Source organism: Dryobates pubescens, chromosome 8 (assembly GCF_014839835.1).
Source record: "Dryobates pubescens isolate bDryPub1 chromosome 8, bDryPub1.pri, whole genome shotgun sequence".
In the NCBI taxonomy this organism is placed as follows: Eukaryota; Metazoa; Chordata; class Aves; order Piciformes; family Picidae; genus Dryobates; species Dryobates pubescens.
Genome location: NC_071619.1, coordinates 10,249,119 through 10,261,750, shown reverse-complemented (window position 1 = coordinate 10,261,750; position 12,632 = coordinate 10,249,119). Strand labels below are relative to the sequence as shown.

Sequence of the window (12,632 nt, the reverse complement as noted above, 5' to 3'; positions counted from 1 at the left end):
TGCCCTCCTTCAAACTGCCAGTTGTGTGTGATGTGTCTTTTCCATTCTGCAACAGGGAGAGTTGTTGTGCAGCCAGGTTCTTCCCCAAGGAGTCTTTCACCCCGACATACGTGTTGGTCCTGCCTCAGACTGAGCTGGACATGTACTGCCTGGTGTGTAGGTGCTACCCAATGAGCTACAGCCATTTGACTACAATCTCAGGCTGATCTAAATCCCATCTGACACAAACCTTGATCTCTATCATGCTGGCTAATGTTAACATCATGTCTGAAATAAATGTGGCTGGTTTTGCTAATACAAAGAGGATCCTGTCAGGACAATAGCATTAATAGCATTATTGACTGCCTTCGTATGAAAGAGAGTTAATACTCTCAGATAACCTCACACAAAGGTATCATCTAAAGCTTTTATTGATTTGCTCAAGACAGTTCTGGTTTGTAATTTAAAGCCTTGATACTGAACTAATGCAGCTTTCCATGAGATGCTGAAGGAATATAATGAGTGACAACAGGAATTTAGCTTTGTTTTGTGTTCAAGCTGAAAATCCAATGTTTAAAATCTGTTTGTGAATTTGAAATCCTCTTTTTCTGCTCTGAGTGTTATCTTTCCCAGATATCCTGGGTTTTTCTTTTTGTTACCCATCCTATTCTCTTCTTCTGCTTCTTTCACTTTTTCTGCTTCACTGCTTTTCCTAATTGCTTCTAACTCTAGGGCTCCAGGTTGATCTTGGTCAGTATCAATGAGAAAATATGAAGCTTAAGTCTACACCAGAGACCCAGTCCTGCAGTCCTGTATAAAAAACTGCACTGAGGGATGTCAGTAGTAACCTGGGAGCTTTTGCACGTGGCTGCTTGCACATTAATTCTGCATAATGTATTACAGCATTCAGCTGCATAGAATATTCCATACTGATGAGCACATCTGTTGGTTGTCTCAGTGGGAGCATGAAGAGAGAATGAGCATAGATTCTGCATCATTTTATCTCCCCAAAGTTGGAAGCCCAATAGTGAGATCGGATGAGCCATCTAAATATGGAATGTTAGTTTATAGTGAGCTGGCTCTTCCAGCAGTGTTACATCAGTACAAATAAATGCAGTTCTAAGTGGTTTTCATGGTTATTCTGTGCCATCTTTTGCCTATTCTCCCATCTCCATATGGGTTAAATTTGGAAAAGGAAGCATAACTAGTCATCCTACAGGGTTTCTCTGAGCTTCCTCTTCTTCTGACACAGTTATTTGGGGACAAAGAGAAAAATAATAACTCCAGGAAGTGTTTTCCCTTACTGGGGGCTAAGAAAGGGTGCTAATGTGACAAGACTAGATTTTGCAAAAGTGTGCTTGCACTCAGGTTTGTGTCTCAGTAAAATGAAAGTAATGGTACTGACTGTCTTTGTAAAGCCTTGAGACCTCTACTGTTACAGTAAACTTCATAAAGCTCCACTTGATTAATTTTAAATATGTGGGGACCTCTCTCTGAAACCTCCAGTTACATCACAATGAGTCTGAAATACTGCCCTTTGTATTTGTTCTGCTGTGCTCAACTCCCCAACCTCAAGGCCCTCAAATTCAAGCCCTCCTGGATCCTCAGGTGGAGCAGCTCCCTGGGGTTATCAGTGCACCCACAGCACGCTGTTGGTATTCTGCAAAAAAACACAGGCAGTGCCATTATCACTAGAACTTTGTTAAAATCTGGAGACAGATAACGCTATTTTTCATTAAAATTCAACAAAGAAAGAAACATCTCCCTTTGATGAACGTGGCTGTTTGAAAATAGGCATATGCTTGCTAGAGTGGGATGGTGATTAGGAATGTGAAGTCATGGAGCCTCATGTACAAGCTTGCTCTAATGAGGTGCTCTAACCATTTTGTGGTTAGAACGAAGCAAGCTCATTTGTTTCTAATTTTTAATAATTCCAAACCCCATCAGTGGGCTTGTAATTAGATCCAAACAGACAGCTAGTCTTGGCAGTTTTATCCTAACAGGCTTTAATCAACAATTTTTTAATGATGTCTCAATACGTGGTTGCATCAAAGAAACTTTGGAGGACACGTGTTTCCTTAGTTGGTAAGCATTGCTGGGCTGCAGAATGAAACATGTATTTTCCTTTTGTTTCTTTCTCTTTAAAGGGAGAAGGAGCAGTTCATGACTGACGCGAAACCTCAGTTTCCACACCACAAGTCTGATGTTCCTCGCTTCGTTGGAGGGGGCTTTGCTCTCAGCAGACCTCTGCCCAAAGTTACAGCTTAGGAATGGATTCATCTCTTCGTTCCCGTTCCCTGTTTCTTGATAAAAATCTGTTTGTGCTGGATTCTTTGAGTAAGCAGCATTTTAAAAGAAATTCAGAATCAACTTTCCCTCTAAAATCACTATTGCCTTCAGGAGAAAGTATTTTATAGTGGAAATAATAGAAGTTTTGGTTTACAAACTCTGGACCGAGTCTGCCGATATGGTACCAGCAGAAGCTTGCACAGTAACCCCATAGTGGACATCATGCAGATACTTCTTCTTAAATACTGTATCTCTGTTTAGCACCACAAGTTGCCTTAATATGTAGTTATTTCCCCTTTATCTGCTTCTGTTGTAAGCACTCCTTCCATTTATCTTCTGGCTCAAAGCACCTGAAAGCAATGAGGAAAACAGAAGAAAAATTAATAAGCTGATGTTTCAAGCCCTACTGAGCAAATGCAAAATTAACAAGCCTTTATTTAGATGTACACATGTAGCAGTTCTTTGTGCAGGTAATATGTAAGAGGGTTTGTGCAGTGTTTCCTGCAGTTGTTAGTAAGATCAAGGAGGTTTGTGGCCACAATATGCATTATTAAAAATGCGATTCTGTTTACTCTGATAGACACCAAGTGACATAATTATGTCTGTTCAACTGGAGAGACTGTACACACTGACTGGGACATGCTGTTCTCCCACATAAATCCTTCCAAGCAATTCAGACTTGGACTCAAAACATGGCAAACTTTACTCTTTAATTTCTAGACACTTGGGCCTTTTTTTTTTTTTGTAACTTTCAGAAGTTGTTTTTGTAATACAGCAGGAGCCCTCCAACCTTTTCAGCCAAAAGAGATTTAATTACCATTCATTAACAAGTGAAATAACAAAGTCACGGCATGAGGTGCTGGAAGTATAGAAAACTTCCAAGCTTTAAAATAAAATGTTTTGAAACTGATTTGTACATGGAAGCTTTTCCCCAGCCTGGGGGATAAAAATACTTGTCCAAAGAGATAGGCTGATAAATATTTCACATGCACAAAAAACCCTTTGCAAAGGTTTTGTTCTTTTCTTTGGTGGAATACACAATTAAATATTAAAGCTACTGTGGGAAACTTTTAATGGAAGTATTTAATTCAAAGGAATCAAGTTAAATACGACAGGGATCTACTTTGCTTTTACACTGGGGACCAGAACACTTAGTCATCAGATCCATTGTGTTTTTCTTTTGTTCCCAAAATAACTATTACTGCTTTTCCACTGTCAAGTGAAGAAACTATGCATTATGATAAAGTTATAATTTTAGGGCAGTCGTGCTGTCTAAACTGTGTCTTTTGTGTACCTGACATGTCCTTATAGTTAGAATAATTGACAGTAAATGACATAAGCACTTGAGTTTGATGGGATCCCAGGTAGGTTTTACTCGAGCTTTTAAAAGCTGGTATTTGCTAAGGTCCTGAGTATCCAACCTGGAGCTGGACTCTGCTACACTTACTGATGCTGAGAAGTAATTGGTTCTGAAATAAATCATCAAAGCCACATTTATTAATTCACATGAATGAGAGAGGCACAACTAGACTCCTACAATACCATCACATTGTAGAGAAGTAATTTACTTGTTACACTCTGTGCTGTACTGTGTAACCTCTAACTTACCTAGGGTAGTTCATGCCTCTGTGCATCTTTCCCTCTCTGTTATCAGGGTTTAGGAGACAAGGTGTTACAGTAGTCAGAGAAAAGGAAGGGGAGCCAAGCAAATGGAATCTGTTCCCTAATTGCATAGATTTTTATGAATACAGTAAGAAAACAGGTTCCCCTGCTCCCCCCACCATGTTTGGATTTCCTTGTTAGTATCTTTGATTGCGGTGATTGGGTAAAAAACTCCGTTCTTAATGATTCTTGACCTGAGATTCTTTTCTGGTCTCTAAAACAAGTGCAATAGCATTTGCCTAATGACTTCCAAAGGTGAATTCACTTATGTCTAACATAAAGTGATTAGTCTTCTAGATTAAAAAAAACAACACATAAGAGTGCAAAAGGTTTGTTGTTTTCTCATACATGTTCCTCCAGTCTGAAGGCCTGGGACTTAAATGCAGTGAGTTCCACCTACAAAATACAGGAGCTTTTGATGTGTTTGCCCTCCGTTTCAAGCATCCAGATGTGAATGTGTTGGCTACTGCCCCCAGTTTTATTGCATTATTTACTTAGGACCAGGGAAGCTAAATTCACAGGTTAATTTGGAAAAAGAAGAAAAAAGTAAGGGCAAGAAAATCTAGTCATCAAATTATTGCCAGTAACTTTCAGCTTAATCAGGAATAGAATAACTGCAGCCAGCTTAATTTATAGTGCTAGAAAGTGAAAACCATTTCTGAGTTCATATAATAGAATGGATTAAAGCACACCAAATCCCTTCCCCCTTGGTCTATAAAAGTCAAGGAGCTTGAAAAATTGCCCTGGATGTCTGTGAACCCAGCTGATGCAGAGGTGCTTTTAGTGTTCAAGGATTTGGCTTGCACAGCAGGGAAAGGCAGAGCGTTAATGAGAGTATCATTTGTTCAGTCGCTTCTGCATTGTGAGCAGCAGCTCTGAAGTGCTTCTCCAAGTTTTGTTGCAGAAAAATGTTAATTGAATTCCAGTCTGTGCAAGATATAAGCCTAGAAGTAGCAAGCATATCTTTAACTTCTTATTCCTGTAAACTTACGTGAAAAGATGGAGGCGAAGGGCTATGATCCATGGCACTTAAGTCAGAGGAACTCTTTCTTCACTTTAATTGGTTTGGATTTGAGCTGTTAGTAGCTTGCACAGTAAATCTATCCTAGAGTGTTTTTCAGTGAGCAAAGTGTGTAATATTGTTCATTTTCAGAGGTCTTGCAATATGAAGATATTTTTAAGCAACTTCACGTCAGACTTAAGCTCTGATCTTGTTTGGCAGGTCTGTATTCAGGGTATTGTATAAGCTGGACACAAACAAGACACTGTACACTGAACTATCAAGTTCAATGGCAGGAGCACAACCCTTCTGGGATCACCTGTCAGCTACCAAAGAACTGGCACAAGATTCCTGTCCTTAATTTACACTCGCTTTGTGAATTTGGAGCAGCAGGAGCACATACTACACACCCAGTAACGTGTCCTGCTGCTCTAAATCTGGGAACCCTTTGAGTCAACAGCAGTGAAAAACAGGTCACAGCTCAGACTTGGTTATGTTGAAAGTTACTAACTCCAGGGATGCCTCAGAAGGAAAAGCTGAGGATTTGGCACCCACAGACCTTTACCAGCACCACAGTGTAAGGGGAGCAGCAGGTGCTAAGCTCTGGGGCCCTAATGGGTTTAAGGGCCCTGATCAGCTCCACCTAGGCCCATGGGAACCATTTAACAAGCTTAGTCCTGGAGATGAGTTTATTGTGGTTTCTTGGCCCTTAGGGAGCAGGTGGCTCTTGCTGCATCCTGACATTGGGACAGAAGAGCAGCCTTGGTGCCTCTATTGGTTTTAGCTGACTGACCCCACTAGTAGGCATGATGGATGGGACTACCCCCTTTGCCCAGTTGCTCAGAGCAACGTGAGAAATGGGATTGTATTTTCCACATCATGCTCACTGTATGACAGACAAGGGATTGGCTGGGATTTCTGGGACTTGCAATGTATTCTATAGTTTGTAAAGTTTCCTGTTCTGGGGGTTTTGTGTCTCTTAGTTTCCGGGCTGGAGTTCAGCCCTTTTTGTTCTGGTTTTGGTTCGCACACAGTGATGGTTGGTTTTGCGGTTTCGTCTGCTGTGTATGCTGATACCTGTTCTCCTGGGTTTTTTTTGTTTCCCTTTGTATAATCTGATATCCCTGCAATAGAGTAGTAAATAGTCTTTATCTCAACAGACATTTCAGCTGTACTTATTGCTGGGTCTCCTAGTTTCTCTGCTGCTTTGCTGGCTTGTGCAGCGCTCATCTCCTGCAATGTCCCCTCTGAGAGGGCAATGATGAACCTGTATTTGTAAGTCATACACAACTTGTGGAACTGTGTCTTAACCAGGATGTATTTCTGTTTGTGATCCTTCTTGTCTTATAGCCTGAATGCTTTTTGAGTAGTCTCCGTTGTTTTCAAGGTGGTACTGCATCCTCCAAGGATGATGAGAGGCTGGCTGGGCTGACTTTGTCATGGCTCTTCAGAGGTTTTTTGTAACTGAATTTCCTAGCTGCACATCCTGTGCTGGCTTTAAGGGCAGTCCTGCTCCCTTTCTGATAATCATAAATGGGATATTTTCATTATTTATTTTGCAGATAATGTCATTATTTTTGTGCTCTCTTTTTTTTCCTTCCCCACCCCCCCTTCTGTGTATGTGAGAGTTCTTCAGCTTACCTAAGCAGAGAAAAATCAGTGCAGAGGTTGTTTTGAAGGATGTTATTTCCCTCCAAAGTGGCCAAGAGCCACCCTTTTCAATGGTGGGCACTTTAATCTTCCCAAGTGTGAAGTGGATATAACAACTATGCTTTCAGCCAGTCTTGACTGTTTAAACTTCACAGTTCTTCACAGCAAGAACCATTTCTCAGGGCTCTTTCTTGGCAGAAGACTAAGCAGTAATTTAAAGCCATTTTAATCTGAAATTAGAATCTCTACATGGGGCTTGAATGCACTTCAAGTGGAGTATGTATTTGCAACTTTTGTTGATCCCTCTTAATTTTCTGAGTGCCCCTGCAGAAATGAGCTATGTTTGTGTAGTGGCAAAACACACTGATAGCTCAGCCTCGTTGAGAGCTGAAGGGTGATAGAAGCAAAAATGGTATGGGAGTGGTGTTCTTGGGATCAGCACTGGAATTGGGTGGTTAGCCATTCTTCCATACAGAAAACAGAAAGAAACTGGTCAATGTGGTCCTATCTCCCCTCCCCAGGAATAGCCTGAAATTTGATCCTGAGCACAGAGTATTTCCAGAGGAAGGATATGTTTTGTTTAAAAATCAGAGTATTTCTGGAGGATGAATGTATTTTGTTTAAAAAAATCATATAAAAACAAATGTTCAAGTCCTTTGCTCAGCTCCTGTGGGAAAGAAAATTTTCTAGAACTGCTTTGGCCAGGAGCTATCTCATGGCAGCTGAGCTGCAAGAATCACCCACAGGTACATTCTTCGCTGGCCCCAGCTGCAGAGTAAAATGTGTTTGCTTAAACAGTCTTTGTCACTTCAAATGAAAAGGTGCCCAGAGCAGCAGTTTAAATAAACTTGGTTTTCTTTGCAATCAGAGCAGGCTATGAGCAAACACATGCTCAGCTACCACATCACACCTGAAGGGTGGTAACTGGCAAATTTAAGAATAGCCTCAGAATTGCTTGATTTTGCTCTGCAAAAGCTGTGCCTCTTTGTAGTCCTTGTTGAAAGATGTGTGGAGGCACGTGGTGTGGCTGAATGGCAGGGCAAACGCTGGGGACTGGCTGGGTAATAAATGTTCCAGGTCCCTGTTTGAACTACTTCATCCCCTACAATTTCTGTGCTATCATTCAGATGTATTCCCTCCTGGCAGGTTAGGAAAACTCATCACTGGAGTTTTATTTTTAACTGAGTGTACACAAGTCTTCCAGAAATTACCAAGTCCCTTGCTGATTCAGATGCTGTAGAGTAAAAAGACAGGTAGACCTGAAATGTTTCAGATCAGTCCTCAGTTACTGTCCTGCAGGGCTTTATTTTCTTAGTGGTCAGCTGTTTGTTGAGTCCTGATACTTGCACCAGTCCTGAATTTGGAGAAGATTTTACTAGTCAGTTCTTCTTGCCACAGTTACCTTCCAAATTCCTTAAAACAATCTCTGTTGTGATTTGGTTTTGGAGCAGATCCTGTTGTCCTCGTTGCATAAATGAGTATTTCAACTGGTATGTAGCACAGCAGAGGAGATATTAACTGGAACTGAGCAGTTAAGTGTACTTTGGTTACAGGAACCAACAGATCTCTGCTTGAGTACATTAGCTGAGGGTTTAGTGTGTTTCCATTTGCATGTAAACAAGTGTAATTCCTTCTTTGCTTTCAATATGCTGTGTATTGACTGGATCCAAGTCTGATTTTATTTTATTTTTCTGACTCTCACCATTGATATTGAATGTTGATGCTCTGGATGTCCTCAGAAATGAGGTGCTTCTGTCTTACGGTGCTGAGGTGGCTCTGGTGGCAACAGGGTTTCTGGTGGGCTTAGCTTTAGTAGACCCCATGGTGGATCCTGCAGTGGGGAGGTGCTAAGGGAGTCTCCAAGAGACTACTTCTTTGGTAGTTGGCTAATGTTTGAGCACATGCTTGCCTCCACCTCTGCAGCTCTCACCTAGCCCTTGTGACCCAGACAGGTGTCAGAAAGATGTGATTTGTAACCCTGAGTTCTCTTATATTTCTGATGGCAAATCTGATTTTTGCTTTCCTGTTACGGGGCAGATGATTGACCCCACAAGCTATCATTGGCCCCTGCATGTCTGGTTCTGGTGGGACATGTGAGGGCTGGACAGAGCAGGGAAATGAGCTCTGTCTTCCCTCTCCAGATGTGCAGCCTCTCTCAGCAGCTCTGGCCACAGCCGGTGTGAGGATGCCTGTGCCCAGGGCTGTAAGCTCTGCTCCTTCTGCATGGGAACAGATGCTTGCTGTTTCCAGAGCTGTCAGTCAGGTACCTTCACAAGCACTAAAATTCAAATTGGGTGATATCAAGGGGAATTACATGCCAGCATTGCTTGTCTGATCAAGAGCTTCACCTTGTGCTCTTGGGGGATACGTCTTGTAATTTACTTCTGAGAGATAACTGATTTTTCCTTTCCTATCTGCTTTAGTGCAAGCTGGCAGCAAACTACCCAAGCCCTCTGCTGCCTGGCCCCTCTTCCCTGCCTGTTTCCTTTGCTGGTAGCATGCAGATTTCTGCTGGGCTTCAATCAAGTTTAGCAGATGGGGACTTGCTTTCTTCAGTCTCTTTTATTCTGTGTGCTGGCAGGTCTGGTTTCCCCAGCACCATCTCGTGCTCCAGGGCTGTGCTCACTTTGCCCTTGGTTGTCTCCAGCTCCTGAGATGATGCATCCAAATAGCCTGGGTCTTGCCTGGGGGAAAAGTGGTGTCACTCACTGCTGTACCGTGGGGCCTGGCCTCTGCCTTCATCCAGGCACCAGTACCGGCATTTCCTGGGAAGGAGCCAAATTTGAGTAAAGAAAACGAGGCAGTAGCCATGTGCTGCTTGTGGTGTCCTGCAGATACCATGGGAAAGACAGGTCACAGAGGAGGTGTGTTGTTTTTGGTTTTGTTTTCTTTCTTCTTCTGGATTTATAGTGCCAAATTGTGAGCTAAAATTCACCTGAGCACAGCCCAGAGGAGTACTGGGGTCTGTGTTACTGCTGTGCCCTCTGGTGTCAGGCAAAACAGCCTTCTCATGCTCCCATCACACTGTAACCTGCCTGGCTTCCCTCCTGTCAACTCTGCCCACAGCTTGCTGCATGCACAGACAAATCCCCCCAGAAGAGCTGGTCAGGGCTGCTGGCCCACTTGGCAGAGTGCTCCTCTCCTCCCCGGTTCCCCCAGCCTAGAAGGAGAAGGCTGAGCTGGTTGAGCAGCTGCTGGGGTTTAATTAAAGACGCCATGATGTGGAGCTCTGGGATAGTCTTCCTTCAGTGGGAAACTGCCTCTGGCAGCCACCTGATGGGAGAGGCAGCAACTGGGTATCCTAGGGGCAAAAATCACCCCTTCCATGCATTTTACTGGACTCTTGGAAAAACAGTAAGAGTGTTTTCTGAACAGTGTTTCCATGTGGAAATGCAGCCTAGTAAGTGCAGGCCTTACAGGGTTATGCTGTGGGCAAACTGTTGCTCAGTGAGCAGGTGACTGTTGGGACCAGAGACCCTTGAGGGTGGGTGAGAGACTGCAGAGCTGCTCCTAATTTGAATGTGTGGTAACTTCATCCTTTGTCTCTCCAAGCACCTGCAAGATGGAGAAAGTTAAAAGCATGCTACCATGCAAGGCTTCCAGGACGTGGTTAGTGTCATCCGTGATCTTGCCCTGGGCTCATGCTGAGGCTGAAGGGGAAGAGAAGTGGGAATACAGGTTTTGGGTTAATTGCTTGCTTGGAGAATGGCTCTTGCCTTGGTCCTTGACGTGCCATCACCACCACAGTGTTCACCTGCCCACCCCACTGTTCGGTGGTGCTGTGGTAGACTGTGGGTTTCACAGAGACGTGGTGAGATCCGTAACAGCATTTCACCTTTCTCTCACATTCCAGATGAAGACTACAAGGAATGGAGTCAGCACTAACCATATAACAGCCCTGCACAGGAAAGACACCCACATTATGTCTAGGGTAGTTGGAAGCATCTTTCCAGTTGTGTCTATGGCAGAGTCCCTCAGGGAAGTGTTTAAGGTGCGCAGGCTCTTTTCATCAGGATCCAAGCATCTTGCAGTTTTTAACCACTTTCTGGCACAGCAGTGATGGGAGCAGGCCTCAGTCCTGGCACACAGACAGGGCAATGAGGCTGAGCTTGGGAAGAGATGCTTCACAGCCAGCACCTGAGCTAGGTCCCCCATACCAAGCATCCTGGCCTCAAGCATTTCTCCTCTTTGGTTTGTTCATGAAAAGAACCAGTTCCAGCACTGAGCCTTGGGCAGTCCCTAGCTGGATTAGAACATTACAAGCATAGCTGCAAATCTACTGAGAAGTTTTTCAAGTGGCTGCTTTCCCTGTGGAGTCAGCACACCAAAAACTGTGTCCAGGTGAGATGCTTCATCCCTTTTCTGAAATTTTTCATCTAACACCCTTGTAAAAGACTTGCAGGCAGCTGAAGCTCAAATCATCTTGCATTTTTCTTGTGATTGCTTTGCCTGATATCATGGTGAGTATTTGTATCAAGCCAGTGCATGATAAATGGTTAGCTCTATGCTGTATGCTGTGATCTGAGGGCATTGATGTATTTAAGTCACTTAGTCAGCTTAAACACCAGCACCGTCTACTGCTCCCTCGTCAGCATTATAGGCAGAGAGAGATAAAATAACAGTGGTAATTGTGTGATGGAGTGTCACTGGCAAATAATAAGAGCACAAAGACCATTTTCAGAGGCTGATGGAGTATAACTTTACTGTCATTTCTCTTGAATCGTTTTTAGAGACTGAAAGACCCTGGAGGAGAAGGGCAGCATGGGAGCTGGGAAGGACTGTGTTCTTGGGCAAACATTAGGAGTTTTCAAGAGTTTGAGGATATTTTTAAAAAAACATCAAAGGCAAAGAAAGAAACCTTAAAGTGAAAGATGCAGCAATTCTAGAACCATGAGCTCTTCCCTGAGGAAATTGCTCCCTGAACTGGAGTAGAGTTTAGCGAGAGCTGTGGTGATAAACTCAGCCAGCTGGATCACAGGGTTGTAACCACAGCTCAGGGCTGGGGCTGTGCATAAATCAGTGTTGTGCATTTATAGTCCTTTTATGCCATCTCTCTCCTATAAACTTAATTTACTGTGCAGATCAGATGTCAAAGCCCCTTTGAACCCAGCTTCCCAGGCTTCCTTGCTCTGCTTGCAGAGTTCAGGGGTGGTAGAAGCTGCTTGTTCTCCAAAAGGACTTCCCCCTCATTGTTCATTTTGCCTCCAACCTGGTGTGTCTGCCAGAGGGATTTGGGTTGTCTGTCTTCTGATTGCTTTTAGGACTTCTGCTGCTCATTGTATTTCACTTGATGCTTCCTTGAGGGCAAAGTGAGCTATGCAAACCTGAGGTGCTAGGAAAGGGCCTTTGCTGCTGAGTGGGTGTGAAGCTGACCTGGTACCCATGTGAAGGGAAGATCTACAACTACCTGAAGGGAGGTTGTAGACAGACAGATGTTGGTCTCTTCTCCCAGGCAAGCAGTACCAGAACAAGAGGACACAGTCTCAGGCTGCGCCAGGGGAGGTTCAGGCTGGATGTTAGAAAAAAGTTCTATACAGAAAGAGTGATTGCACATTGGAATGGGCTGCCTGGGGAGGTGGTGGAGTCGCCATCACTGGAGGTTTTTAGGAGAAGACTTGACAGGGTGCTTGGTGCTGTGGGTTAGTTGCTTGGGCGGTGTCGGATTGGTGATGGGTTGGACGCGATGATCTTGGAGGTCTCTTCCAACCTGGTTTATTCTATGTATTCTATTCTATGTATTCTATGTATCTCTGAGATCCCGCTCTTCAGGTGTATGTAGATCCTGACTTGCTCCACAGAAGCACTAACAACCCAGCCTATGGTTTTGTGCTGGCTCAGGCTCAAACCCTGCAGTACTGAAATTCACTAAAGTTTTTTTGTTTGTTTTTGGTGTGGTTTGTGTGTGTGTGTGTGTGTGAATTCAGACTTTGTTCTCCAAGCTGTGCCTGTTGCCTTGGCTGGTGAGTACCACGTGGGAGAAGTTTCTATGTGGTTTGATTTGTTTTGTGGCCCCATATGTTTCCAGGTGCTAAGAGGGCAGAAGGAGTGCATG

General features: G+C 43.6%; 1 protein-coding gene across 1 annotated transcript in view; it reads left to right on the top strand.

The window, feature by feature from the left end:
* Positions 1–2,247, top strand: part of CFAP58 (cilia and flagella associated protein 58) — a 62,492-nt gene extending 60,245 nt beyond the window's left edge. Inside the window, exon 19 of the mRNA XM_054163590.1 lies at positions 2,127–2,247. Within this exon, the coding sequence (XP_054019565.1) occupies positions 2,127–2,247 (121 nt within the window). The remainder of the gene's footprint in view (positions 1–2,126) is intronic.
* The last annotated feature ends 10,385 nt before the right edge of the window (positions 2,248–12,632 follow it).